Below are 27508 nucleotides of genomic sequence, written 5' to 3'. Positions count from 1 at the left end.
TTCAAAATCAATCCTATCAGATATTTTATATTCTTCTTTGCAGCAATAGGGTCAACACATTCTTATAGGATCAAACGCCACATGACTCTGATGCTGATTTGTTAAAGTTTTATACAGATGTATGAGAGGTAATCTAACCTACTCATGTATATCAATACATTCAGAATAAAAAGCTAAGGCAATTGGAGCACTGTTAAATGTACAACAAATAAACAAAGTAAAGAACAAGGACAGAGGGAAGAGGAAAAGTTATACATAAGCTCAAGGTAGCAGCAACCTGCTTCTTGCCACCATATGTGTTCACTGCCAAAGTTATAGTAGAGAAATGAAAGCTCACCAACCTAATGTTTCAGTTCCCCTTTAAAATACATATCTACAGTTTGATTTGAGTTTTACTTAATGAATTTACTGTATGAAAAATCAGAAATTTCACCCCGGACTGATACAAGATTTTCACTCATCAGCTTACAGTATAAAAAGGAAAACTGAAACTGTAACAGAAGTTATTAAATAATTTATTGGAAGGTAAAAGAGATTGCCCATGCTTTGTAAATATATATGTATATAAATATACATATATATGAATATATGAACAGCCCTTTCCTCCTTATATAGGGGGTGGCTTAAGGGAATACATCAGCTACAGGCAAAAACCCATTCTACTTTGCCCTCTATCTTCACTCAAAAGAATTTGTCACAAAAATAGGTACCTGTACTGATAATAGCTGCAAATTTGGGTGGCTAAATAAATATATAAACATTTGTTTCATAAACAAAATGAGCTGGTGTTAAACTTTAGTACAATACAAATATCGAAAACAGCAAAGTTGAAGACACTACGTGCACTGGAAAACACCGTAATACACAATGCCTGCTCACTTAAATTTCTTTACTTTTTTTTCTTCTTCTACTCTGCATCTAACATTTCAATCAAATCAATCATCATTGCCTCGAGTTTCACCAAGTGGAAAACCCGCAGCCCCACAGTGGCTGGTAATGGTAGCTGGAACTTCCCACAGATCTCTCTGGGAAGAAACTTTGGCCTGTTGTCTGTGTTGTATCAGTGTGAGAGTGTTTCTATGTCACCAGCTGAAAAAGGTAGAGAGAGGAGAGCAGTTGCCAGTTGTCAGCTCTCCATGTGTGAAAAAGTGTAAGAAATATAGTTGAAGTTGATAAAGAGAGACCTTGGGGCCCAATTGGGAGACTGAGAGTCAGCCCCTCAAGAGCTGCACCTCCTGACGGAGGCAAGGGAATTGACGGGTTTTCGAAAATGGGCAGCTCGACTGTCCATCTTGCAGGACCACTGCATGCTGGTACCCGTCATTGGTCCCTCCGATATTTCACTCGTGGCTAAACCGACAAATTTATATAAGGATTTCTATCCTCCTACTTCACCTCTCTGCTTACCTCCAGTCATGTCTTTGGGTTGTGGCAACTTCATCCTCTAAATGCCTTACATTCCAACTCACTTTTCCACTAAACAGTTTCCGTTATGTTTGTCCCCCCACATTCATTTTCCACCACCAGTTCATTCAGAAATGATAAGTGGAGGTTACAAAATATGCAGAAAACTGAAAAGAAACCCTTAGGTCAATTTGGACAATGCCTTGGCTTTCAGACAAAGCTGGCTTGTCAATATTAAGCAGAGCTTGCAAGATCACTGCAGCTGATGATGCTGACAACTGTGTAGGCAGCTGAAAACCTCAACTATAACATTTGTAAGTCATACACAAAACACACAAGCCTATATATATATTTTTAACATTTCACTAATGGACTATAGGCCAATTTGACAAGGCCATACAATAAAGAATTATAAGTTTGTTGAAGTGACATATACTTCTGCAGTACAAACTAAAATAATAATCTCCCTTTAGCTGTGTTTTATGACTTTAGAACTTGTTCCAGCTGTTTCTAGAACATTTTATTTCGCAGGGGGAAACCCGCTTCACAGCAAAAGGGGGGGGGGGGAAATAATATTTCTTTGTGAAAGAAAGACACTAAGAAAGAAGACCACACATTCCTGCACATTTCTGTCCTTAGGAGAAGCCATGGTTTTCAATGTGCCTTGACTATTCACTCATGCTAAGTCCTGGTAGTCAGTCTCCCATGCTGCTCATACTTGTCCAGTCCATGTCTTCTAAGGTGCCGTACTCCTGCAAATTAAAAAAGAATCACTTAAGTCAATTAAGCAGCTATAAAATAAGTATTAGTGCAATACTACTCTTCAGCCCCATTGCCCATTCTAATGATATAATGATTACCCTCAGGCTGACGCATTCTACTTTTTTCCCAATCGCATCTAAACTCATATGAAAGCAAACATTAGCATCAGGAACAAAGAAAACCCATTCAACCACCCTTTCCATTTCAGGAAACTATAATATTAATTGTGAAAATGTATAAAAATGAGTAACCTATCTATCTCTATACAAAAGGCTTCTTCCCCCCTTACAAGGGAAAGGGTGATCCATAACAATATCCCTAAACTTTGAGTTACGTTATCCTCAGGAAAAGAAGTTATGCTATAAATTCCATCTATCCAACTATCTATATACCAATGGGAGGTAGCCAACTCAAAAGGCATATACCCACTCTCACCCACCCATCACCCTTTCCTCCCTCTCATCTTAGCTCCTCATGGATGACGGGTCATCCCTGTATCCCAACCACTGCCCTGGGTCAGAGGCAATGTATCAAGACACATCACATCCATAGCATGGCTGCTTCACTTAATTGGCGACCCTCTCTGCCCCCTCTTGCAGAAAAAAAGGAAGACAGGGAGAAATCACTTTGGTTGCATCAAAATATCATTCACACACAACCACTTCCTAGCCCCCTCTCTTCCTTTCATCACAGTATCATATATACACAGCCATTCTCCACTCACCACAATCTCCTGCCTCCTCCCTTCCTTGCTCAACCGACTTTCTCTTCTTGCTCAGCACCCCCTTTCACCCTACCCATCCAGCCCATCCTCTCATATTCACTTCATCCACCTCTGCCTTCAACACCTCTTTTACTAATCTTTCTTCACTCATTCTTTTCATGTGTCCTGATCATCCCAAAACTCTTGCATCAGTCCTATCTGCCATCTCCTTTTCCACCCCAACTCTCTCCCTCACCTCCTCATTTCTCATCTTATCCAACCTTGTAACCCTTACCATACTTCTCAGACATTTCACCTCAAACACATTTAAACTTTTCCTCTCTGGCTCTCTTAAATTCCGATTCTCTGTCCCATACAGTGCCACTGGCACAATCACTCCTTCATATAATCTCCTCTTTGCATCCATTTCCAAATGTCTATTTCTTATGACATTTTTTAATCCCTCAAGTTATTTACTTGCTTCTCTCAGTCTACAATATATCTCCACTTCTACTTCTCTCTTTCTTGCCACATGCAACACCAAATACATAAAGCTATCCACTTCCTCCAGCCTCTCTCCTTTAAGACTTAATTCCATCTCTCTGCCATCCTCTTCCCTTGTACATCTCATCCCCTTACTTTTACCCACATTTACTTTCAACTTTCTTCTACCACATACCTTCCCACGCTTCATCAGTGAGTTCCTTAATCCCCCCTCTGACCCTGCTACAAGCGGTGTCATCGGCAAACAACAACTGGCTCCCCTCCCATTTTTCTTTGTTTTCTTTAATTATCTCTAGTCCCCAGCCCATTACCCTCACATTTACCTCCCACATTACCTCATCCATGTAAACACTGAACAGCCATGGTGACATGACACATCCCAGATGCAACCCCACCTTTACCTGAAACCACTCACTCTCTCCATTTCCAATTCTAACACAGGCTCTATTACTCTCATAAAAATGCTTGACTGTCCTTAGCAGCTTTTTCCGAATCCCATATAATTGTGAAATCTCCCACAGTGCTTTCCTGTCTACCTTGTCATAAGCCTTTTCTAAATCCATAAAGGCCCAAAGAACATCCTTACCTTTTGCTGAAGCTTCCTCAGATATATTTTACTACAAAAATCTTATCCACACAACCACTATCTTTCCTAAACCCACATGGTTGTTTACCAATTACTCCCTCTGTTTCTCTCCTAATCTTCTCAATTAAAACCCTCCCATAAATCTTTCCAACTATGCTCAATAAACTGATCCTCCTGAAACTACTACACTCACATTTCTCCCCTTTTCCCTCATAAAGCAGAGCTATACAGGCACTCCTCTGGCACTCTACCCTCCCTCAGACACACTAAACAACCTCACTAGCCAGTCCACTATTACCGTACCTTTCTTCTTCATACATTCTGCATGACACCTAACTCAGGTGCCTTATCTGCTCTCCTCATTTCCAAAACTACTTGCACTTCGTCTTTTCCTATTTCTCCCCTATTTTCCTCACCCATCACTGTCATTTTCTTAGTACCTCCCACTGCTACCACCAATCCCTCCCAATCCTTCTCCATATTTAACATATACATAAGCAGTGTCGCAAGACACAGCACATCCACAGCAAGGCCGCTTCATAAATATTCTGCCCATTTTCCCCTTACTGCCTCCTCTGTCCATCTGCACCTTTTATCTTTTCTTCTTTACTTGACTCGCCTCCTCTTCCTCTCTTTACTTCCTTCCAAAACATATTTTTATTAATTTCAAGTTTTTCTGTCATACTCCTTCCCCATTTCACATCTGCTCTTCTTTTTGCTTCCTTTATCTTATATTTTCCTTCTCTTTTTTTCTTTGTATCTCTCATATGTTTTTTGTCCTATTTTGCAACCAGTTCCCAAATGCTTGCTTCCCTTCTACAATCTTCTTTAAATCATCATCCCACCACTCTCATCATCCTTGTTTCACCCACCATTTTTGCACACCTTGTCATACCTTCCTTGAAACATCCCCATTCCTCTTCCTCTTTGTTTTACATTCCAATTCAGGAAAAATAAATCTAGATTTGTTACAAATTCCCTGTAAAAACTAAGAAATCTATTTTCCTCATTTAAAGGCTACTATTCAATTCAACTGTTTAAATCATATCCATAAAAATGGCCTCTTTCCTTACCTTAAATATTTCGCACTGTTTGATGACTATGCTAGCCAAGTCCTTGATACGCTGGTATGAGTTCACAAAGAGCTCCTGATTACGTAGCAAGTCCAAGCCATGTTCCTCTTCCACAAGTGAACAATACTTATCGGCTGAAATCAATTGCTTCATTATGATCTTTGACATTAATGCTTTTAACATTAACAAAATATCTGTGCATCAACTAAATCATAACCAAAAGTATTCAGATATCAAAATATTAACTCAAGAGTAACAAAAGTGTCTCGTATTGCACAACTTACGGTATACACGGGTGAGGTTAGCAAGAGCCCATACAGCCCAATGCTGGCACTGAGGTGTGTGTGTCACTTTAAGCAGCCGCAAGATTGGTTCAAAGGATCTGGAAACACAATGATCAGTTTAAAGTATCTAGATTACATACATATGTATACCAAAGGCTTTTTTCCCCCTTACACAGGAGGTAGCCAGAATCTAGATTACATGATGAAAATGACACAAAGGCATTTACTTTGTTTTTCTGTCACAATCTCTACCTTCCCTTTTACACTGACCTTGATCTTTGCTCTTAAGACCTTCCTTACTTGGTAGCACTTGTTTTGACCAATACACGACTACCTTGTGTGTGCAATCTTCAGCAGCAAAGGGTTAGACTCTGAACAACTTATCTTATACTGATTCACCCTAACCATACCCAAAACAAAAACGCAATATTTCATCCTTGAGAGATTCATAGGCCAATCCAATGGATATTGCTGGTTACCCAGTAAAGTAAGAGAAGCAAGGGGAGGTGCTTCCACAATATGACCTACCTGTAATTAATATTTCTTTTGGCTGAAAGATTCCATCGCTCAATGGCTGCCACCATGCGTTCCAGTACTTCCTCACGTGTTGGTGACTCAATGGTCCACGTATGATGACCATCACTAGCAATGTGTGACAGGACACCAGCTGCATTATAGCTCACCTAAAAGAAAAAGTATGTATCAGTATCCCAACACCTATATAACACCTATAATTCATCTAACTCTACCAGAGTCCGAGTATTACCAATTCCTGACATTCATAAGTTCAATATTCACTAGCTTGACTTTTTTTTTCAATTAATCATAAAATCATTATATTTCCTGCAATTCTTAGAAATAGTTAGACAACTTTATGGATGGGGATGACAGGTGGTAACAGACATGGAACTGTCTAGCGTAGGGCTTATGGTCTCTTGCAGTCTCCTTCATTCTTATGTTCTTGTGTATTCACAGTTCTCTAATTGCATGTTTTAAGTGAAAATTACAATAGCATGATTATAGTGTGCAGCTGCTTTGAAGATGTGCTCTAGTAACAAGAAAAATGAGTTACAAGGTTTGTGATGTCCTGCCTACTCCATACATTGTGAAATAGGGCAATAAGACCCAGATGTTTAGGGGCCCATGTTTTGGCATGGCCATTTGGATGCTAGTTAATTTGGTGCCAGCCATTTGGTGACAAACATTTTGAAGAGATGAAAGAAAATAAGAAACAAAGGGAAAAAATGTGTATTTTGCTTCATCATCAGTTCAACATATAAATATGTGAATTTCTTAAAGTTTAAAATATATTTATTGAAAAATAAAATCAGTGATGTAGCATTTTCAAAGGTACTTATATTTATTTATTTATTTTTTTATCTTATTTATTTTCTAAATACCATGGCTAAATATGGGTTTAGAGTAAAGGGTGGTGGACTGGAGTGGAATGGATGGGAGTGAAATAGGTTGAAGTGGGTGCTTGCCTTTTGATCTCGCTACCTCCATTGTTAAGGGGAAAACCCTTGGTATATACATACATACATATACCAATTTACTTTTTCCCTCTTACAGGGAGGTAACCAAAGTCAAAGGCATAAATCCACTCCCACCCATTTCATCCCCACATACTCCATTCCCATTCACCACCCCTCCCTTCCTCTTTTCTTGGCTCCTCCTGGATGATGGGTCATCCCTGCATACATACACACATAGAAATAATATATAAATGTACATACATGACGCAGCCCTAAGGGATTTCTCCGTGTCTTCTCCTTTTCTGCATGGGGGGACGGAGAGAGGGGGGTAGCCGAATTTATGAAGCGGCCTTGCTGTGGATGTGCTGTGTCTTGTGACACTGCTTCTGACCCTGGGCAGTGGACAGGATGCAGGGATGACCCATCATCCAGGAGGTGCCAAGATAAGAGGGAGGGAGGAGGGTGGAGGGGAGTGGAATATATAGGAAATGGAATGGGTGGGAGTGGTTTCTATGCCTTTTTCTCTCTGGCTACCACCCGTGTAGGGGGAAAAAGCCTTTGGTATATGTTTGTATGTACATACATGCATACATATACCAAGGGCTTTTTTCCCCCCTTACAAGGGAGGTAGTGAAATTAAAAAGGCATAATTCCATTCCCACCCATTCCATCCCTTCCTCCCTCCCTCTCATCTTGGTTTCTGGATGACAGGTCATCCCTGTATCTTGCCTATCACCCTGGGTCAGAAGCAATGTAACATGACACAGCACATCCACAGCAAGGCCACTTCATTCAATCAGCAACCCACCCTCTCTGCCCCCTCATACAGTAACACTAAAGATGGGGAGAATTCCCTTTGGGATGTATCAAATTATCATTCACACATAACCAATAGATAAATTTACTATATTGAAATGTTCAAAGGTATTCCTCTTCCTGTCAAAAAGCTGATATATATATATATACCTCAATTCCATCAGATGGGGAGTCTAGTAAATCGGCAAATGTTGTAATAAGAGTCGTAGTCATAAGTCGACCTCGTAAAGATGACACCTCCGCTACGTTGCCAAGCAAACCCATCATGTTACGAAGGAGTTCAGGCTTGTCTTCAAATTTCTGCAAAAATTAAAAACAAAAAATTTAATACAGGGCTAATGATTTACCAGAAATTAAACTGTCAGAGTGGTATTGTCTTGTATATCTATTGCAATCCACCACTTGATTTCTTGGGTAAAGCCCACATTAAACAGTATATACAAGTACACACACACACACACATATATATACATATTTATATAAGATACACATAGACCTCCAAGATGCACTGTACAAAAACATGATGATGATATGGTTTTACATCACAAACTCCCCCCTATTGGGAGTCTAGGACGGTGCCCCTTATAGGACTTTGTAGCATAGAATTAATGAACCATGCCTTTGGTTCAACTTTGCCAGTGGCAGGGTTCGAACTGCCATCCCCTTGACATCATCTGCAAGTAAAGACGCCCTAACCAGCTCAGCCAGCGAGCTTTCCAGTACAAAAACAAAGGAGCAGAATCAGATTGCGGAAAGATTCTGGCCAGCATCCTCCTTACTAGGGTTATCACTGGCATTGCTGAGAACAACTTGCCTGAAGCCTTGTGTGACTTCTGTCCTAGTTGGAGTACCACAGACATGGTGTTTGCTCTGTGGCAAGTTCAGGAGAAGTGCCCTGAGCAACAGATGTACCTGTACAAAATTTTCTTAAGACATAACACAGGCATTTGACACTATGAACAGAGAAGTCTCATGGATGATTTTCATGTAGCCAGGCTGCCCGCACAAGTTCACCACCTTGGTAAGGTTCATGCAGGTACTACTCCACACTGTGAAAGATCTTGACTTTGGTGTGTATATATATATATATATATATCAAATACCAATCAGATGGGTCTGTCCTTGACCTCTACTCTCTCTCTCTGCTAAGACAAAAACAATGTAAAACTTTTCCTTGATGCCCTATTTCTGGACAACTGTGCCTTCATGGCACACATGGAACATCATCTGCAGGTAACTGCTGATTGTTTTGCAGAGGCATCAAAGTTTTTTGGTCCGACAAATAGTATAAGGAAGACTGAATTCTTGGTCCAAACAGCTCTGAACACAACTCCTCCCCAGCCAAACATCACCACTGATGGGGGCCAGGCTTAAGTGTGTAGAGAGCTTCAAATACCTAGGAAGCACAACCTTTGCAGACAAATCACTGGACATTGAGATCACATCAAGAATCCAGAAAGCTAGCCAAACACTAGGAATACTGAAAATGAAGGTCCTCCTACAGAAAGGCATTAGAGTGACTACAAACCTCAAGATTTACAAAGCCATAGCTGTTTCTTCACTACTGTATGGATGTAAAACCAACTGTAGGCACATCACACAACTAGAACAGTTCCACATGAGAATGCTTCACATGATCATAAAATCCACTGGCAGGAGAGTCACCACTCAAGAAGTGCTTGACACTGCGGACTTGAAAAACAATGAGTCTATGTTGCAATACAAAAAGTAGCATCATTCCTATAGGTGTTTTTCTCTAACATAGACAAAATAAGTGAGGCTCTAGTTTGTTGGGATACCCCAAAACAGTCCTTAGAGTATTAGCTGCATGGTACATACATATACCAAGGCTTTTTCCCCCTTACAAGGGAGGTAGCCATAAAGGAAAAGGCATAAAATCATTCCCACCCATTCCATCCCTGAATACACTCCACACCCCTCCACCCTCCCTCTCATCTTAGCACCTCCTGGATGATGGGTCATCCCTGCACCTTGTCCACTGCCCTGGGTCAGAAGCAGTGTCGCAAGACAGCATATCAACAGCAAGGCCGCTTCATTAAATTGGCAACCCCCTCTCTCCGTCCCCCCATGTATAAAGGAGAAGACGGGGAGAAATCCCTTCGGGCTGCGTCAAAATTTGCTCAAACATACTACCTCACCCCCCCATCCCCCCCGCCCATTCCACCTCATGCATCACAACATCATCCATATACAACCGTTCTCTATTCACCCTTCTTCTGTCCTCTCCCGTCCTTCCTCAACAGACATTCCCCTCTTCCCCAAAGCCCCCTTCACCCCATCCATCCATCTCATCCTAAGATGTCCCTTCATGTTTACTCCCTTCACATCTGCCTTCCCTACCTCTTTTACTAGTCTTTCTTCACTTATTCTTTCCTTGTGTCCAAACCATCCTAATACTTTTTCATCAACCCTAACTCCCAACTCCCTTTCCACCCCTGTTCTCCTCCCTATGCTGAATAAAACTGCTTTGTACAAGCCAAAACAAAATCAATAAATGACAAGATAACATTGTTGTTTAGCTTCTGTCCTTATGGATAATCCCATGCATTAGGTCAAAGGGGTTGATTATAGAGAATGCCCTATCAGTTCTGTGATCAAACAGTAAGGAAAAAGTACCTACATACATACATATACCAAGGCTTTTTCCCCCTTACAAGGGGGGTAGCCAAAAAGAAAAAGGCATAAAATCATTCCCACCCATTCCATCCCTGAATACACTCCACACCCCTCCACCCTCCCTTTTATCTTAGCACCTCCTGAATGACGGGTCATCCCTGCACCTTGTCCACTGCCCTGGGTCAGAAGCAGTGTCGCAAGACACAGCACATCCACAGCAAGGCCGCTTCATTAAATTGGCGACCCCCCCTCTCCGTCCCCCCATTGCATAAAATGAGAGGACGGAAAAAGTAAGGAAAAAGTAAAGAAAGAAAAGGAAAAGAAATAAAAAATTGCTTTGAATGGTTATAGTTAACACTAGTCTATATCAAGTAATACCTTGAGGCACTGCTGGAAGTAGGTCATGCCTTTGCCATCCAGGAACCGTTTGCAGTTGACAGGAGTTTCATCCGTGACATTCCACATGGCTGACCAGGCAATCTCCAGCACATCATCACAAACATGCTGATCTAGTCGTCCCTTGATCAACTTCAGCATCGTCTACAGTAAATTTAAAGTGTGATTAAACACCTAGCATGGCAGTTAAAAATGTATGCAATACTAAAAATCATTCTTTCTACTACCATGATGATATATCTGCTGGCAGATGATATTTGCAAATACAATTGGCTATCACTATCCCTTACAACACTGTCACTTATAATAATAATAATATTAATAATAATAATAACAACAATAACACATACATATACCAATGGCTTTTTCCCCCTTACAGGGAGGTAGCCAAAGTCACAGGCATAAATCCACTCCCACCCATTTTATCCCCACACACCACTCCTTACTCTCTCTTTTCTTGGCTCCTCCTGGATGATGGGTCATCCCTGCATCTCACCCACTACCCTGGGTCAGAAGCAATGCAGATAACAATAATAATGATATTAATAATAATAATACATATATACATATACTAAGGTCCTCTTCCACCTTACAAGGGAGGTAGCCAAAGTCAAAGGCATAAATCCACTCCCATCCATTTCATCCCCACACACTCCACTCCCATTTACCATCCCCATCCTTCTTTTCTTGGCTCCTTCTGGATGATGGGTCATCCCTGCATCTTACCCACTGCCCTGGGTTAGACACAATGCAATAAGACACAGCACATCCACAGCAAGGTCACTTCACTTAATTGGCAACCCCCACTCTCTGTCCCCTCATGCAGAAAAGAGAGGACAGGGAGAAACCCCTTTAGAGTGCATCAAAATATCATTCACACATACTCCCTCACACCCCCCATCCCCAACCCACTCCTTTCCATGCATCACAGCATAATAATAATAGTAATACATATATATATCAAGGGTTTTTTCCCCTTTACAAGGGAGGTAGCCAAAGTCAAAGGAATAAATCCACTCACACCATTATCATTATTTATATTTTATTATCATCATTATTATTATAAGATAATAATAATAAAAAAAATATCTGTTAACATTACTTCCGAATAGATTTGATCAAAATTTTACCCTAAAATAGAAAGTAGTACAAGATAAGAGGAAGGGAGGGGGGTGGATGGGAGTAGAGTATGTGGGGATGGAATGGGTGGGAGAGGATTTTATGTATTTGTTTTTTGGCTACCTCCCTTGCAAAGGGGAAAAACCCTTTGGTACATAAAATTCATCTGAACATCTTTCTGGCTTTTTCAGCCCATACCTGAATGGCTCCCAAGTCTCCGACTAGTTCCTTCTGGTCACCATCCACTTGACAAGCAAGGGAATTCAACAAGTAGATGGCAACTTTACGAACAAAATCTTCTCCTTCAGTGCCTCCCACAAGCTTCAGCAGCAGTTGCACAAGCCGTCGGTATTCAAACAGCTGAGGAACAATTACAGACAGGAAATAAGCTCAACTGTTTACATCAAGGGAAGAGAAAATGATGGTAAAGACTACTCAGTAAATAAATTAATAACTTTAATTGTGTTTTATCTGTGCGGAAGAGTTCCTATGTTAATGGCTTATGGTTGAAGAAGGAGAGGGAAACAAATGCCCTCATGTGAAAAGAATAAAGAAATACTTTTCAAGTTGATACAGAATGATCTTGGGCCTGATTCATATACAGAGTGTCAGCTCCTTAGGTGTTTCTCCAGATGGAGGTTAGGGTATTGACAGGTTTAGAAGATGAGCAGGACCTCCACTTAAAGCGGGCCCTACACGATCAATATTATTGCGCAATATTCCGTATTGTACAATATTATTAACGGTGTAGGGATAGTATTGAAGAATGATACAATATATTGAATACTTCAAAGAATGATACAATATGCTGAAGACATCAAATACATTCCCTACACCGTCAATATCATTCAATAAAGAATATTGCGCAATATTATTGATCGTGTAGGGCACGCTTAAGGTACCTGTCATTGGCCCTATGTGGCAGAAAGCTACTGTCAGACAGACAGTACTCCTCCATTCCCTTAGGAGTAGATAGAATTTCAGTCCCTTCTCCTTCAAAGGGCAGACACTTGGTACAGATGTTAACTAAACACATGAAAAACATCTACATAATTTCAAGAAGCTGAAAGTTCAATAGATTTCGAATTCAATATTGACCAAAGTCCTCAGATCAATTCTCTCTCACATATTGTTTACAAACAATGACTTCAGTTCCTACTCAGGTTTTGATCTGGGCAATTTACATTGTGATATTTTATAATGAAAAGTAAAAGATAACAAAATGCATGAACTACCAGATAACAGAAAAAATAATCAGTCATGGAACAAACAAAAGCAAATTTCCTCTTACAACATCTTGTGGTATTCTGAAGTGGCAGAGGGTGAGGCATCCATTACGCATCATGGTCGAGTCACTCAAGTGCGTCTCCATGGCGTCAAGAAGGACAGAAATCATCTTCTGTCTTGCCCGCACATTCAAACCACCCTTGTCTTCACTCTTGGCAATGTAGAACAATGACGCACTGACAACAAAAAGTTTAGCATTATCCGGATGCGTGATCAAAAGCTACCCCCCATGTAGGGGGAAATAGCCTTTGGTGTATGTTATATGTGATCAAAATCATGGTTATCCTCAAAATCTAACTCCACCAATCTCAAATGTTTTACCTGCCAGAGATCTGAATGTGCTTTTCATGACGATGGCTGAGCATTGCTTTGATAATAAGATTGAGGGCACGATGTTGGTCACGGCAAGTTTCAAACCGAAAAATTTGAAAAAGCTCATTGAGTGCATTGACCAACATTTCAGGTCTATCAATGTACGCTGAAGTTGCAGCAAGAATCTGGGCTTCATTAGCATCTCCTGTAATCTATAATAAAAACCAAAAGAATTATTTTTACATAACAATACCTTTGAACCCCATTTTAATAAACACTTTTTTTTCAATAAGACCCTGAAAATATTACTTACCTCTACAGCTGGAATATGATGTCTAAGACAAGCATCATGTGCAGTATTATACAGACCCAGGAACTCGAGATGATTGTCTGCCCTACTTCGAAGGCCTGGGATATCACAATTGGGCCTCTCAGGTAAGACAGGTAAGACTGGTATGGGCTCCAGCCCTTTGGCCTTCACAGAGTCAGGGTATCTCTCCATCTGGACAGGAAGGTGGAGAGGTCCTTGGATTAAAGATTTTGAACCAGAAGGAAAAGGAACACCAGGAAAAACTGAGAAGTGTGGGAGGTGGTGCAAAAATGGAAAAGACGAGGTGTGCAAAGATGGTCTTTGGAATGAGGAGGATGGAGGGAATAGAAGGAAGGGGTCACATGAAGAATTGTCACCCCAGAATGCCCACATGAAGAATCGTCACCCCATGAGATCCCACCTGAAGAATTGTCACCCCAGTACACTGAATATCAACAGTGGAATAAAGATTACGTTTGGTTAGGTAAGGGTTAGGTTATATTGGATTAGGTTATGTTAGGTTAGGTTAGGTTAGATTTGATTTGGTTTGGTTAGGTTAGGGTTATGCTTATTGTTATCAAATTATACAACCGAAGAATTGTAAACCCAGGATGGCCCACATGAATAATTGTCACCCTAGGATAGCTAACATGAAGAATGTCACCCTAGAATAGCCCACATGAAGAATTATCACCCTGGAATAGCCCACATGAAGAATTATCACCCTGGGATAGCCCACATGAAGAATTGTCACCCTGTCAAAGACTGGAGTGACAATTCTTCATGTGATCCACAGGAAGAGTAGTGAATGGTGGATGATGAGGTGAAGATGGTAGTATAAGAGAAGTGAGCACATGTGGTTTAGTTGCACAGTAGGACTCAAGAAGCATATGAGAGGTACAAGTAAAAGAGAGGAGAAGCATGTAAGAGTATGGAGGCAAAGAGGAGAATAGATGTAAAATAGGGTAAGAGTATGAAAGAAATTTTTGAAAAGAATGAAAAAAAATTGAATAAAGTTAAGAGATTCAACGGGGTGAGTCAGGTAGAGAGGAAAAGGTAAATGACGCAGATGGACAGATGTTAATGAAAGTAAAGTTGGAAAGAGGAAGATGGATAGAGTATTTTTGAGACTTGTGGAAGAGGATAGGGAGGGATTGATTGTGGCAGTGGGAGAAACTAAGAAAATGACTGTGATGAGAGAGGTAATGAAAGAGATATAGGAAAAGATGATGTACAAAGAGCTTCAAAAATTATGAGAGCTGGTAAGGCACCTGGGTTAGATGGGTGTTATGTTGATTATCTAAAAATGGGAAATACAGTTAATTGGTTAGTGAGGTTGTTTAATGTGTGTTTCATGTGGGAGGGGAAAATGCTGGAGGACTGGAGGAGTACCTGTATAATTCCACTTTACAAAGGAAAAGGGGACAAATGTGGATGTAATAGTTTTAGAGGGATCAGCTTGTTGAGGGTAGTTGGAAAGTCTTATGGGAGGGCTTTAACTGAGAGGATTTGTAGGGAAACAGACGAAAAAATTGGTGTGGTGCAGTGTGGTTTTAGGAAAGGTATAGGGTAGCATAGATTAAATTTTTGTGGTAAGGCAGATTTGAGAGAAGGCTTTGGCAAAAAGGTAAGGATGTTTTTTGGGGTTTTTATGGATTTGGAGAAGGCTGATGACAGGGTAGACAGGAAGGCACTATGGGAGATATTGCATGAACATGGGATTGGGAGGAAGCTGTTAAGGGCAGTCATGAGTTTCTATGATAATAGAGCTTGTGCTAAGATTAGGAATGGAGAGAGCAAGTGGTTTGAAGTGAGGGTGGGGCTGCATCAGGGCTGTGTCATATCGCCATGGTTGTTCAATGCATACATGGATGGAGTGGTATGGGAGGTAAATGTGTGATGGGAAGGGGATTGAGATGAGCCAGTTGTTGTTTGTGAATGACATTGTACTTAAGGCTCCCTCCCTTGTAAAGGGGAAAAAAACTTTGGAATATGTATGTATGTATATACTTGTGGCAGAGTCAGAGGAGGGTCTAAGGTGATACAAGAAAATTGAAGGTACATACATATACCAACGGCTTCTTCCCCTTTATAATGGAGGTAGCCAAAAACAAAGGCATAAAATCCACTCCCACCCATTTCATCCCCAAATATCCCAATCCCATTCACCCCTCCTTTGCAGCAAGACAGAGCACATCCACAGCAAGGCTGTTTCCTTTAATCAGCGACTCCTCCCTCTCCATTCCCTCATACAGAAAAAGAGAAGACAGGGAGAAATCCCTTCAAGCTGCATCAAAATATAATTCACAAATAATCCCTCACCTCCCATCCCCCACCCACTCCCATACATACATACATATATATATATATATATATATATATACAGGTGAGATGACAAATGAGACTGAGACTAAAGTTTGGAGTTTTATTCAGAACAAGATGTTTTGACCTCTTGGGCCTACTTCTGCAGATTCAACCCCTGAAGAAGGCCCAAGGGGTCAAAACATCTGGTTCTAAATAAAACTCCATACTGTAGCCTTAAAGATTTGTTTGTCACCTCACCTCCATATTCTGTCAATATATATATATATATATATATATATATATATATATATAATGTATACACACACCCACAATATATGAAAGTACTGACCATGTCTGGTTCCCTCTGAAATGTGCCATCTCCTGGAAGATTTGTGCCTGAGATGTCCAGCCCAGTGAGTAGAGGAAGGCTAGTCACAATGCGAGTTAGCACAGCATTTGGGTTCTCAAAATGGCCAAACTTCTGGTTGGCTTGAGAAATATCAAGAAATCTGGAAATATTATTTTTCTTATTAGAATCTATACAAGAAATTAGGCATCACCAAGGGTTTTTCCATTCAGTAAGCCTTTAATCTTGCCCATCCTTCTCATCCCATAACATTAGAAGAAAAAAAAAAGTACTCAAGGTCTATAACAACCTACTACCTGCACCATGCAACACATCCATACTAGAATACACTTGCATTACAGCAAAGAATGAAAGGGACCACAAGACTGGGAAAATGCCGATATTGTGTCAATATATAAAGGGGAAATAAGGAAGACCCAACAAACTATAGACCAGTCTCCCTTACAAGCACAATAGCTAATATATGTGAAAAAGTTATCAAAAGTGGATGGACTAAACATCTGGAAGAAAACAATATATTGAATCCAAAACAATTCAGTTTTAGATAAGGAAGATCATGTGCCACAAACTTGATTTGTTTTTATTCAAGGTTAATAGATATAATACAAGATAGGGATGGATGGGCAGATTGTGCTTTCCTGGATTTACAAAAGGCGTTTGATAAAGTACCACACAAGAATCTATCAAGAAAACTCAAAACAACAGGTGATGTAGAAGGAAAATTATTGACATGGATGGAATATTTCTTGCATGTAAGAAAAATGAGGGTGGTACTTAGAGATAAAAACTTGACATGAGAAGAAATGATAAGTGGAGTCCCAAAAGGTTCAGTATTAGCTCTGATAATGTTTGATATATATATATATATATATATATATATATATATATATGTATATATATATGTATATATATATATATATATATATATATATATATCACAACAAAGATATGTCGTAGCACATATGTAAAATAATACTGATGACCCACTTTCGGAGAAGAATAAGCGAAGATGTAGAGATCTGTATATTTCGATCACTTACTGTGATCCTCTTCGGCAGATATAAGTTACAAAGTACAGAACAATATGTTTTTATAGTGAAGCAGTGAGGTAACATGAGGGGACGAGGCTCAGGTCAACACGCCCGGCACGCATGCTCGCATCTTGGTGGCTCAGGTCACATGACCGGCGTTGTATGGGCCTTGGTGAGTTTTGTCCACCGTTAATGTTGATGGTAACATTTTATTTATGGCAAAAGAAGAGGATCACAGTAAGTGATCGAAATATACAGATCTCTATATCTTCGCTTATTCTTCTCCGAAAGTGGGTCATCAGTATTATATATATAAATGACATGGATGAAGGTGTAGAATGTTACATGAACTTCTTTGCAGATGACACAAAACTACTAAAGAAGGTAAGTACAGAAAAAACTGTGAATCACTACAGAGAAACATGGACAATGGGAATGAAGCCAAAAGTGGGAAGTGAACTTCAACATTAAGAAATGTAGTATAATAGAGCTTGGAAAAAGTAAAAAAAAAAAGAACATCAGGACAACAACAAAAATCAAATTGGTACAAAAGAAGTAAAGAAAGTTACCTCCAAAAAGGACCTAGGAGTAATCATCATCAAAGACATGTCCCCAGACAAGCATATAAACAAAATAGTCAGAGAAACCTACAATTTACTAAGATCAATAAAGGTGGCTTTTAATTGCTTGGATGAAGTAAGGGTAAAAAAATTATTAGTCACACTGATAAGACCAAGATTGGAGTACACTGCAACACTATGGACACCCAGTACAAAAAATATAAAGAAACTAGAAAGAATCCAAAGAGCAACAACAAAGATGGCCCCAACACTTTCAAAATTAACATCCAAGCAAAGATTGTCTAAACTGGAACTACCAACCCTGGAACAAAGAAGAGAAAGAGGAGATCTATTGGCCATTTACAGAATCATGAAAGGCATGGAAGTCCTTGACAGAGAATACTTATTAAAGAGGGATAAAAGAAAAACAAGAGGACATGAAAAGAAACTCAAAAAGGAGTTATGGAGAGAAAAAAAAAAAAAAAAAAAAAAATCCTCACAGAGTGGTGGATGTCTGGAACAAATTAGATGAAACAATAGTATGTGCAAACACCATACAAGAATTTAAGAACAAACTAGATGCTAAGAGATACAAAGTCAGGTCACTATGAGCATAGCTCCCCTTCCTGTATAATAAAACTAGGTAAATACATGGCTTGATGATGCAGTGGTAGCATTCACAACCACTACTGCAGTTCAATTTCCACCCAGGGGTGAAATGATTTCAGCATTGCTGTGCTGCAAGCCCTTACTCCAACTCTTGTGGGCAGGGAATTGGGGCTGTGTGTGCATTTAAGGTCACAGCATTACCCATAGATTAGTCATATATGAGCTCTGAGCTCTCATCCGGGAGGGTAATTGCTGTTGATCATGAGTCTGACACATGATACAAGACCATGGTGAATCACAAGCATTCAAAACTACCAAATCCCCTATCCTACCAAACTTCTTTAAACATAACCTCTACAGAGAAATCTTTCCTACAAGCAAGAACCAATCTGGCACAAATACTTTCAGGTCACTATCCAGCCTTTAAGAGTAACCACTTTGTAAATAAAAGATGGCTAATTTTACCGGAATTAGTCGTTAATACCCCCACAGTAAATAATTGCTACATATATTACAGACGAACTTTTTCATTTTTTATTTATTGAAATTTGAAATCACTGATCCATCACCAAAATGTCATATGCTTCATTCTCTGAAAACCTACTTGTGGCACAACCTACTCCACAGTGACATCATGAATTGTGCTCATTCTTCATGCAATGTCATTGTATTTGATCATGTCATGTGCCACAGGCAATTCAATATAGAATTTAGGAATTATGAAAACAAATAAAGAGCAACTGAGGATAACACATGATTAAGACAAAAGGAATAGAAAAAAAAAAAGAGGTGGAGAATATAATAATAACAACATACAGAACTCAGAGAGAAAGGCAGGAGAAGAAAGCTTATGATAACTGCCGAGCAACAATTATATTATTCACATACAGAACATACACAGGGAACTAAATGATGGGGCTAAATTCTCTTACAATAATACTAAATGGCCTATTTTAAAGCATATGCAAAACAAATGATAATAGATATTTTTGGGGGAAATTCTGATTAAATTGATCAGGTAAATAAGCTTAGAAAAATAAAACCAGGAGAAACAATATGTGAATAACAAAGAAAATACAGACTAAATATAACAAAAAGGAAAATAAAACAAAGCAACATAAGATAGATTAATTAGGAAGATAGGGTGTTGGAACTGAGCTGACTCATTGATGAAGTTGGTGCTTACAACATCGCATATAATTATGTAATTCAAGCTACGTAAAACCACATTCTTTTTAACTTTCTAATTTTTTAAACTGCATTTTTTAATTCAGAGAAAAAATACTAACTAAACAATATATGAAACAGCATTTTGTGTAGGAGCACACTGCAAAAACATTAAATGAATCACATATACCCTTGATTTTTTTGAGTGTCCAAAGACAGCATTGCAAAACCAACATGCACACAGGTAAGAACTAATGATACACCAATATGAAAACTTCAGGGAGATATCCTGGTTCAGACATAGACATATTTAGGGAGTTTAAAAAAAAAAGAAAAAAAAAAAGGAATTACCTATTTCCTTACAGGATACGTGGGTAAACAAGTCATGACATTATCAGAACTAATACCAAGAGATGGCCCTGTAAGCTGTATTTTAAAATACAAATTAGCATACAATGAACATTTTTTCAAAAAGTACCTCAGATAGTATTTTTGAGATAAGATATTTGTTTTAAACATGGTTTTTGAGAAAATAAATATCATAAAAAAAAATGCAAGTTTTTACCTGGATTTGGTGGCTATTCTTTAAAATAATACCAACTCACACCAAATCTGGTAATGAATTGACTGAAAAAGATGCAGACCAAGGGGTGACTTGATACAGGACTTCTTGATTTTTTCAGGACTGGTAACATCAAACCAGAGTAGTTTCAAATAATTATTAATGGGGTGAGAAACAATAGCATCAAGTATATAAAGAATTTTTGCCATCTATTTGGAGGAATGAATTTTCCACAGAGATGATGGAATGTAGTAGATACAGGTCAAAGTTTTTTTAAGATGCACTTGGATAAACACTGAAGCAAGAAACTGTAACATCTGCTAATCAGTAATTTTGTTTATTTTTACTTATTATTACTATTATTATCGTGATTTATTTGTTCATAAAAGCTCATTACACTCTGAAAACATATACTCATTGATAGGGATCATCGGTGGGTACCTGCAGGCTGTGGTTTTGAACTTCTGCAAGATGGATAGCAAAGCTGCCCATTTTCAAAACCCATCAATACCCTCACCTCCATTAGGAGGTGAAGCCCTTAAGAGATGGTATTTGGTCTCTTGACTGAGCCAAAGATCTCGCTCTAATGACTTACACTTTTTCACACATGGGGAGCTCACAACCCATGACTGCTCTCCTCTTCCTATCACTCTGAGCTGATAATACACAAAGTCTCACACTCATACAAGACAAACAACAGTCCAAAGTTTCTTCCAAGAGAGATCTGTGGGAGTTTCCAAGGCCAAGTGCAAGCCACTGTGAGGCTGCAGGTTTTCCACTGCAACTTGATGAAACTCAAGGCAACAAGTGACTGACACTCTTTTGTATACTCTGAAATTGTAATTTGTTGGAAATTATAGTAAATTATCATTCTCTTCAATTGATATAAAAAAAGTTAAATTGAGAGGCCTCTTTTTTTCTCTTTTACATACTTATATAAAATATCTAGCAACTTCATTGAGTAACAGCTACAACGTTGAAAATATTCTATATCTGAAAAAAAAAGTACTAAATCCTACATAATTCCTGCTGCATCCATAGGCTGACTTCAATTATGAGTACAATCTAGAACTTAAAATCTGGAGTGAAAATTTTGTTTACATTTACTTACTCCTACGATTACTATAAGTACACTTTGGAACAAAATCAAGTATAAAGTGTAAAGAACAGAAAGATAAAATTGCGGAAAATTGTGAATGGAACAGACTTCTGTAGACTGTCATTGGTTGCCAACCAAAAAGGTGAAACATCAACTATAGTTCCTGCATATACCAATACATGCCTCGGTGAAAGAAGAATAGAATACACCCTCAGGCCTCCAGGGGTTCTCTACTAAAGTGAGGGAGTGTCCATGTTACAGTGTGATAGGCTACAGATTACCAACTGCACATAATGCCATACACAACAAATCCATAAAAATTCTATATACTATTTAATCTAAAATACTTTCTAGTGCCGTGATGAATAGTCATCTGGCAATGGGCGAAAAATTGTACATGAAAGATGACTATTATTTATGGGCTGACTTAGATGAGTTTTAACCCTAAAATGCTTGGGAGGGAGGGAGCACTCCTCAGATTTTATGGGTCAACTTTGAGTTTTAACTCTAATATCCTTGGGCATGGAGATCACTTAGTTAAGTTAAAAAAAATATTGGCAATGACTAGAAAACACATACATGAAAGATCACTGCCATTTATGCGCTGGGGAAGCAGGTGCTTTCACACAGAATATCATATAGCAACCACAGACAATAAACATGCTCATATTACTATCATATTTAATGGTTTTCCACTATTGTAGACCTGATCTATTTTAAAGGCACAGATATTCTTAGCACAATAAATTTCATACTTTTGCTACAAAATTTTCATATCTAAGATTCTGTGAATGTGGCCTAGTGATTTATGTCCTGCATCCAAGGTTTTCTTTCCTGAAATTATGTAATAAATGGGTAAAAGTTACACTCCCTTTCAATATGGAAACAATCACTATACAAAAGAAACTGCAATAGTCACTGACCTCAATGTTTTCAATTTACAAATGGTAGAAATTGTATCCTGAATGCGCTGGACATTATGCAGTTTGAGGGAGATGAGGTGGCCCAGGTGCAAGATGTAGCTCAAGTCATCCAAAGAATAACATCCAGAGAGGTCTAAATGAGTCAATTTTGTCAAAGGTTTCAGAAGAAGGGAGAAATATTGCAGCTCCATTGGCATATACAGTTCCCGAACAACGAGCCTTTTCAGATTAGGAGTTTTGAGAATGTAACCTCTCTTTTCAAATTCATTTCCAACTTCAGTTCTAGACATGCCTTCTTTTGATTTATTCTGAGGAGCTGGTGGTGGTAATGGTGGTGGTGGTAACAAAAGATGTAGCGAGTCTGTGGGCATATTCTTGGTATTGGCTATAACTAGAGCAGTTAGATTTTCTCCATATCTATTTAGATTATCCAATGTTCTATTTGTAATTGTTGCACAATTACTGATATCAAGTTCCATAAGGCTGTGAGACAGAAGCAGCTCCATTCCATCGTCGGATATGGAGGAATTGCGCACATTGACACGTTTGATGCGAGTACTGGCTAAGTCTCTAAAAATGTTTACAAATGAATCATCTAAAGCCCCAGGGTTATAGTCTTGCCAAATATTGATCAACTTCTCACAAATTTCTGTGGGGAGGGCCAACCCAGTCCTAAGATTCCACTTTCCCTCATCAAAGTAGCAAAATGTATGAGGGTGAAGAATAACATAGCGACTACAAATATCAAGCAGGGGTTCTGGGCAGCTGTCATCCCAAGGGTATTGTTCGTTTGGGTGCCCCATACTTGAGGTGGTAACCAGGACCGCTTCCTCCACCAACAGCACTGACTATAAAGGTCACTTCATGGACGATGCCAATACTGCTGCCCTGGAACATTAAACATACAAAGTATTAGTTTAATCACATTAATAAAATGAGAAATATATTATACGAAGACCCTCCACATTTACATCACCTTATACATGAAAACCAAAGTCAATAGCACCTGCTCACAGGTAGAGCACATCTTGTGACTAAAATAAGTTTCCATACAACCTTTAGTCCAGGTATACCTTTGGAGTGAGCAACTAATGAAAGCTATACCTACATATCTACTCACTGTTCTGTACACCTTTTACTTAGAACTATAAGGGCTGGCCCTGAAAATTTGTGCCACTAATTGGTTTCCCAATGTGGATGAGCTACCTCTATGTATGAAGATATGAAAACAGCCTTTCTGTTGTCACACTTAGCTAACACTTTCTTAAGTGACTGACACTCCACCTCTCTGGATCAGGCCTAAGACATCTCTCTCTTTGTCAACTTTGACTATTTCTCCCACCTCTTCACATGACAGCTGAGAACTGGCAACTGCTCTCCTACTAATACTACAAGTTGGTGACACAAAAACATTCCCATGCTGATAATAACAATTAATGCCTCAACTTTCACAGACTGGAAACCCACATCCTCAGTAACTAGCAACAGTCCCTTGGTCCTCCCACAGACCTCTCCAGGAAGAAACACTGGTCTGATGTCTGTCTCACATTAGTGTGAGTCTATTTCTGTTATATCTAGTAGGACGAAGAGGATGAGAACAGGTACCACTTTTATTCAATCAATCAGTTGTTGCCAAGTCTAAGTGGAAAACCCACAGTGGCTGGCAATGGTCCTTGAAACCTCCCACAGATCTCTCTGGGAAGAAACTTTGGACTATTGTCTGTGTTGTATTAGAGTGGGACTGTTCCTATGTCACTGCCTCAAAGTAGTAGGAAGAGGAGAGTAATTGCCAGCTGCACAATCTCCATGAATGAAAAGGTGTAAGAAATACAGCTGAAGTTGATAAAGAGAAATCTTGTTTCCAGTCCAAAGATTGAATGCCAGCCCCTCAGGGCTGCACCTTCTGATGAATGTGAGGGGGTTGACAATTTTAGAAAAGAGGAAGGATTGCTGTCCATCTTGCAGGACCACCAAATGCAAGTCCTGTCTCTTTATGTTAGAAAATGGGCAAGAGTCAAAGCTGATAGACATCTTGGGCTTGTCCACAGACTGAATGCCAGTCCTTGGGGCTGCATCTCCAAATAAAAGTGATGGTGTTCATAGGATAAGAAGACACATGACAGGGACATGCTTGTTGGTAACATGAGCCGTCTGGCAGTCCTGCTTTATTGCCTAATGGGTTCCATAATCTTAATAGCCTTTTTCTTGCACTGATCTATGAGGAAATCTGGGAATTTTAATTCTAAAAATGTCCCCTTAATATACCAGCACTCTTCCTCTAGGTACTATTCACTGCATTACCAGTGCCCTAAGGCTCAATATTTTTCACCCCCACCTGATTCCTTTGCTTCCAGTTGCCAACAAAATTTTAGAAAGTTATCACTAGCTGTCCTCCACACCTTTTTCCTCTCATGGCCTTTGTCCATCGTTGTTTTCTTCTTTTTGTTCAACAGCAGCAAACTAGTGTCCTGCACCTAAACAAGTGATACATCTTCTCCTTACCCTTTCCTGCACCCAGATAAATGATCCATTCTCTACTTAACCTTTCCTAGACTTCAATGAACTCCCTCCATTCCCTATAATCATCTAATCTCGGTCATGTGTATCACGACTATGCACTGGAAAAAGCTGTAACAATTGAAACATAGTACCAATAAAGGCTCCGTCTTCACATGGTGTTTAATTCGATAGTCTCCTTGGCGATTGCCAATTTCACACATAATCTAATCTACCCTTGTCTACCTTTTGGACCCTAGCCAGACTGTGCTCCCAGATATCCTACCCTCCTCCTGCCTAACCTTGCTGAAGAACCCCAACTAAGGAGGGATATGCCTCTAGATCCTCCTATATAGTCTCCCCTAGTTGAGACAGGTGTACATGTTCACAACCTAATTTATTTCCCATATGAGGTATGACAAACAATTGTTCATATTTTCCCTTGTTCCAGGGTTCTTTGGTTGGATATTTATAAAAAGAAAATCTCAATAATTTTCTTGATTCAATTGTAATTTTCTTAACCATGTCAGTATGAGTCAAATGTCGACGCCGGCATTGTCGTGTACCCACTGGCACCTCATGACACCTACATAGGTGTCATCATATTGAAGTGGTTTAAAAAGGGTAATCTTTTCCTGCTACTACTATTATTTTTTATTTTAATTATTCTCATATCATGGAAACACCTACTTTTTGCAATGCCCCACCCAGATTCACCATTACTGATAAAGTTGATGGCAGGTAGCAACTCAACAATTATTGTTAGAATTGTCTGAAAGACACCAAAGACAAACATATTTTCATTTCATAAGAAACTTGTATTGCCTTCTCTTTTCCCTGAACTTATTCATTTTATTATGCAGATTACTGATCTTTTCTACACATGCCCATTTGCAATAATACATTTTTTTTAGTTTTATCAGTTGTATTAAATGATTATTCATATACTAATAGTTCTTAATTTCATATCTTTGCCCATTAAAATAGAAACTATCTTTTCTAATAGTTTCGGATATCTTAATTCATTTTTACTTTGTTTTTATCACCATCCACAGCAAACTTCCATTTCTCCACCAAACATATGTGTAAAGTTAAAAAAAATGCTATTTTTTTTTCTGTAGCTTAAATTACCCTCAGATGTTGATGTGGGAAGGGTGGCTGAGTGGATTTTACTTGTTAATGATATAGATATATGGTATGATGCTGTCATTCCTCTTATAATAAGAGAGAAAGGGCCTTTGTTACCTATAAGTTATCTTGGCCTTTTCCTTATTACATTAAAATGGGAGCTTGTACACCTACTGACACCATAAAATCCCATAATCCCTCCATTCTGCTCCCTTTCCTACATTTTTTCTATTATCCCCTTCTATGACTCCATCTCTTTGGCCTAGTTTTGTCCCTAAGGGTAGAAACACTGGTTACTGCTAACATAATTATGTATGTTTATCACAGACAGGTTGAGGGCTTATGAGTTATGAGTAAATATACATGAACACTCACATCATTCCTATTATAAAGATGGAAATATAAATTTTTACTTTCCAGCATATAAAGCATTTAAATACTATAGATCACTACAAAGCTACAAACTAGTAAAACTATACGTTTTTCCTGATGGTTTGGCAAGCATGAACTATTTGCCCCTCATATCTTACCATAAACATTGGAGCTTTTATCATTAGTTTATGACAATTTTCTGGTAAAAAAAAAAAAATAATAATAATAATAAATAAAAGAAATAAATAATAATAATAATAATAATAATAAAATAAAATACCTCTTTAGAGCAAAAGAAAGAAAAAAATCTTGCATATGGAAAAAAAATCATACCAATGGAAATTTGAGAAATACATTAATAAAAGGTGTAAAGATTTAGAGTAAGGGGTGCGGCTCTATAACAAATTATTTGCTGAAGAAATGGTTAAACTTGAACAAAAGAACTCAGAAGGACAATATAATGGGTTATCATTTTGACATAAAAATTTTGGCTTTTCCAAACAAGTCTTAAAATCTAAGTTTATATAAAAACATAACATAATCTAATGCAATTAAGCCCTCAGGCTACACAACATTGGCATTGAAGCTCTAGTTCCTACGTGTGTATCAATTATACGTGTTAAGTATAATTTAAAAACCAACTTACAATGACTACTCAAATTAACACATCTGTCAAAAATATGCGTGGGCTGTATTGAGTCTGGAAAGAAAGACTCAAGTTAGGCTACAAATGATACAGCCTTCCCAGTAAAACTTAATGAATCCTAGCAACTGATAATTGCATAAATATTCTTAATAAAATCACCTTGAATTGCAATTAAGCAGAAATCTCTCCCAAACAACGAAAATCTACACTTCGAAAGTCTACGCACTCGTATTGTAGAACTAATTCCTTACATCAGCTGTTCAGAAAAGGCTTAAACATTCTAAGTTTTCCAAGAACATTACAAAATCTTTCCTTTCTACAAACACCTTAGATACCGACTATATGCTTTAAACACTCACATAACTGTAACACAGTGACTTAGAAACTTAACAATGCTTGTAATTGTTTATCTTTCAGTATTAGCCCCGATTACCTCGAAATCTGAGACATACTGCGATTCGAGAAAAAGAATTGTTGTTTCTTCCAGTCATCGATCACGTCAGGAATTACCTATGAATCTTATTGCTTGTCAAATGCTATCCTAGAAATATATTTTTCATCAGTTGTAAAAATCAA

General features: G+C 38.7%; 1 protein-coding gene across 4 annotated transcripts; it reads right to left on the bottom strand.

The window, feature by feature from the left end:
* Positions 1–27508, bottom strand: LOC143021029 (protein zer-1 homolog). Of its 4 annotated transcripts, none has more exons than XM_076178204.1 (13): positions 27366–27508; positions 22291–23178; positions 16322–16481; positions 13672–13860; positions 13368–13570; positions 13051–13222; positions 11958–12119; positions 10623–10784; positions 7758–7907; positions 5845–5999; positions 5317–5414; positions 5033–5166; positions 1–2156 (listed from the first exon to the last, which is right to left on the bottom strand). In XM_076178204.1, exons 2-13 carry the CDS (start codon positions 23091–23093, stop codon positions 2100–2102), a joined length of 2445 nt encoding a protein of 814 aa, XP_076034319.1. In that variant the 5' UTR covers positions 23094–23178; positions 27366–27508; the 3' UTR covers positions 1–2099. The 4 variants fall into 4 exon arrangements, with proteins under 4 accessions (XP_076034319.1, XP_076034318.1, XP_076034320.1 ...); XM_076178203.1 differs by having other exon boundaries at positions 27292–27434; XM_076178205.1 differs by having other exon boundaries at positions 27324–27424.

Source organism: Oratosquilla oratoria, chromosome 41 (genome assembly GCF_046742065.1).
Source record: "Oratosquilla oratoria isolate Oo_2021 chromosome 41, ASM4674206v1, whole genome shotgun sequence".
Classification (NCBI taxonomy): domain Eukaryota; kingdom Metazoa; phylum Arthropoda; class Malacostraca; order Stomatopoda; family Squillidae; genus Oratosquilla; species Oratosquilla oratoria.
The sequence above is the reverse complement of the archived record's forward strand: the minus strand, read 5'-3'. Positions and strand labels throughout refer to the sequence as shown.

Bases quoted from the DNA above. Each gene is read 5' to 3' on its own strand.
- LOC143021029 (XM_076178204.1), bottom strand. From the start codon at position 23,093: ATGGGGCACCCAAACGAACAATACCCTTGGGATGACAGCTGCCCAGAA. The intron at 12,120-13,050 runs GTAAGAGGAAAT...ATTGTTCCTCAG, and splicing joins TCAGAATACCACAAGATGTT to CTGTTTGAATACCGACGGCT. The intron at 7,908-10,622 runs GTATTACTTGAT...TAATTTTTGCAG, and splicing joins ACTTCCAGCAGTGCCTCAAG to AAATTTGAAGACAAGCCTGA.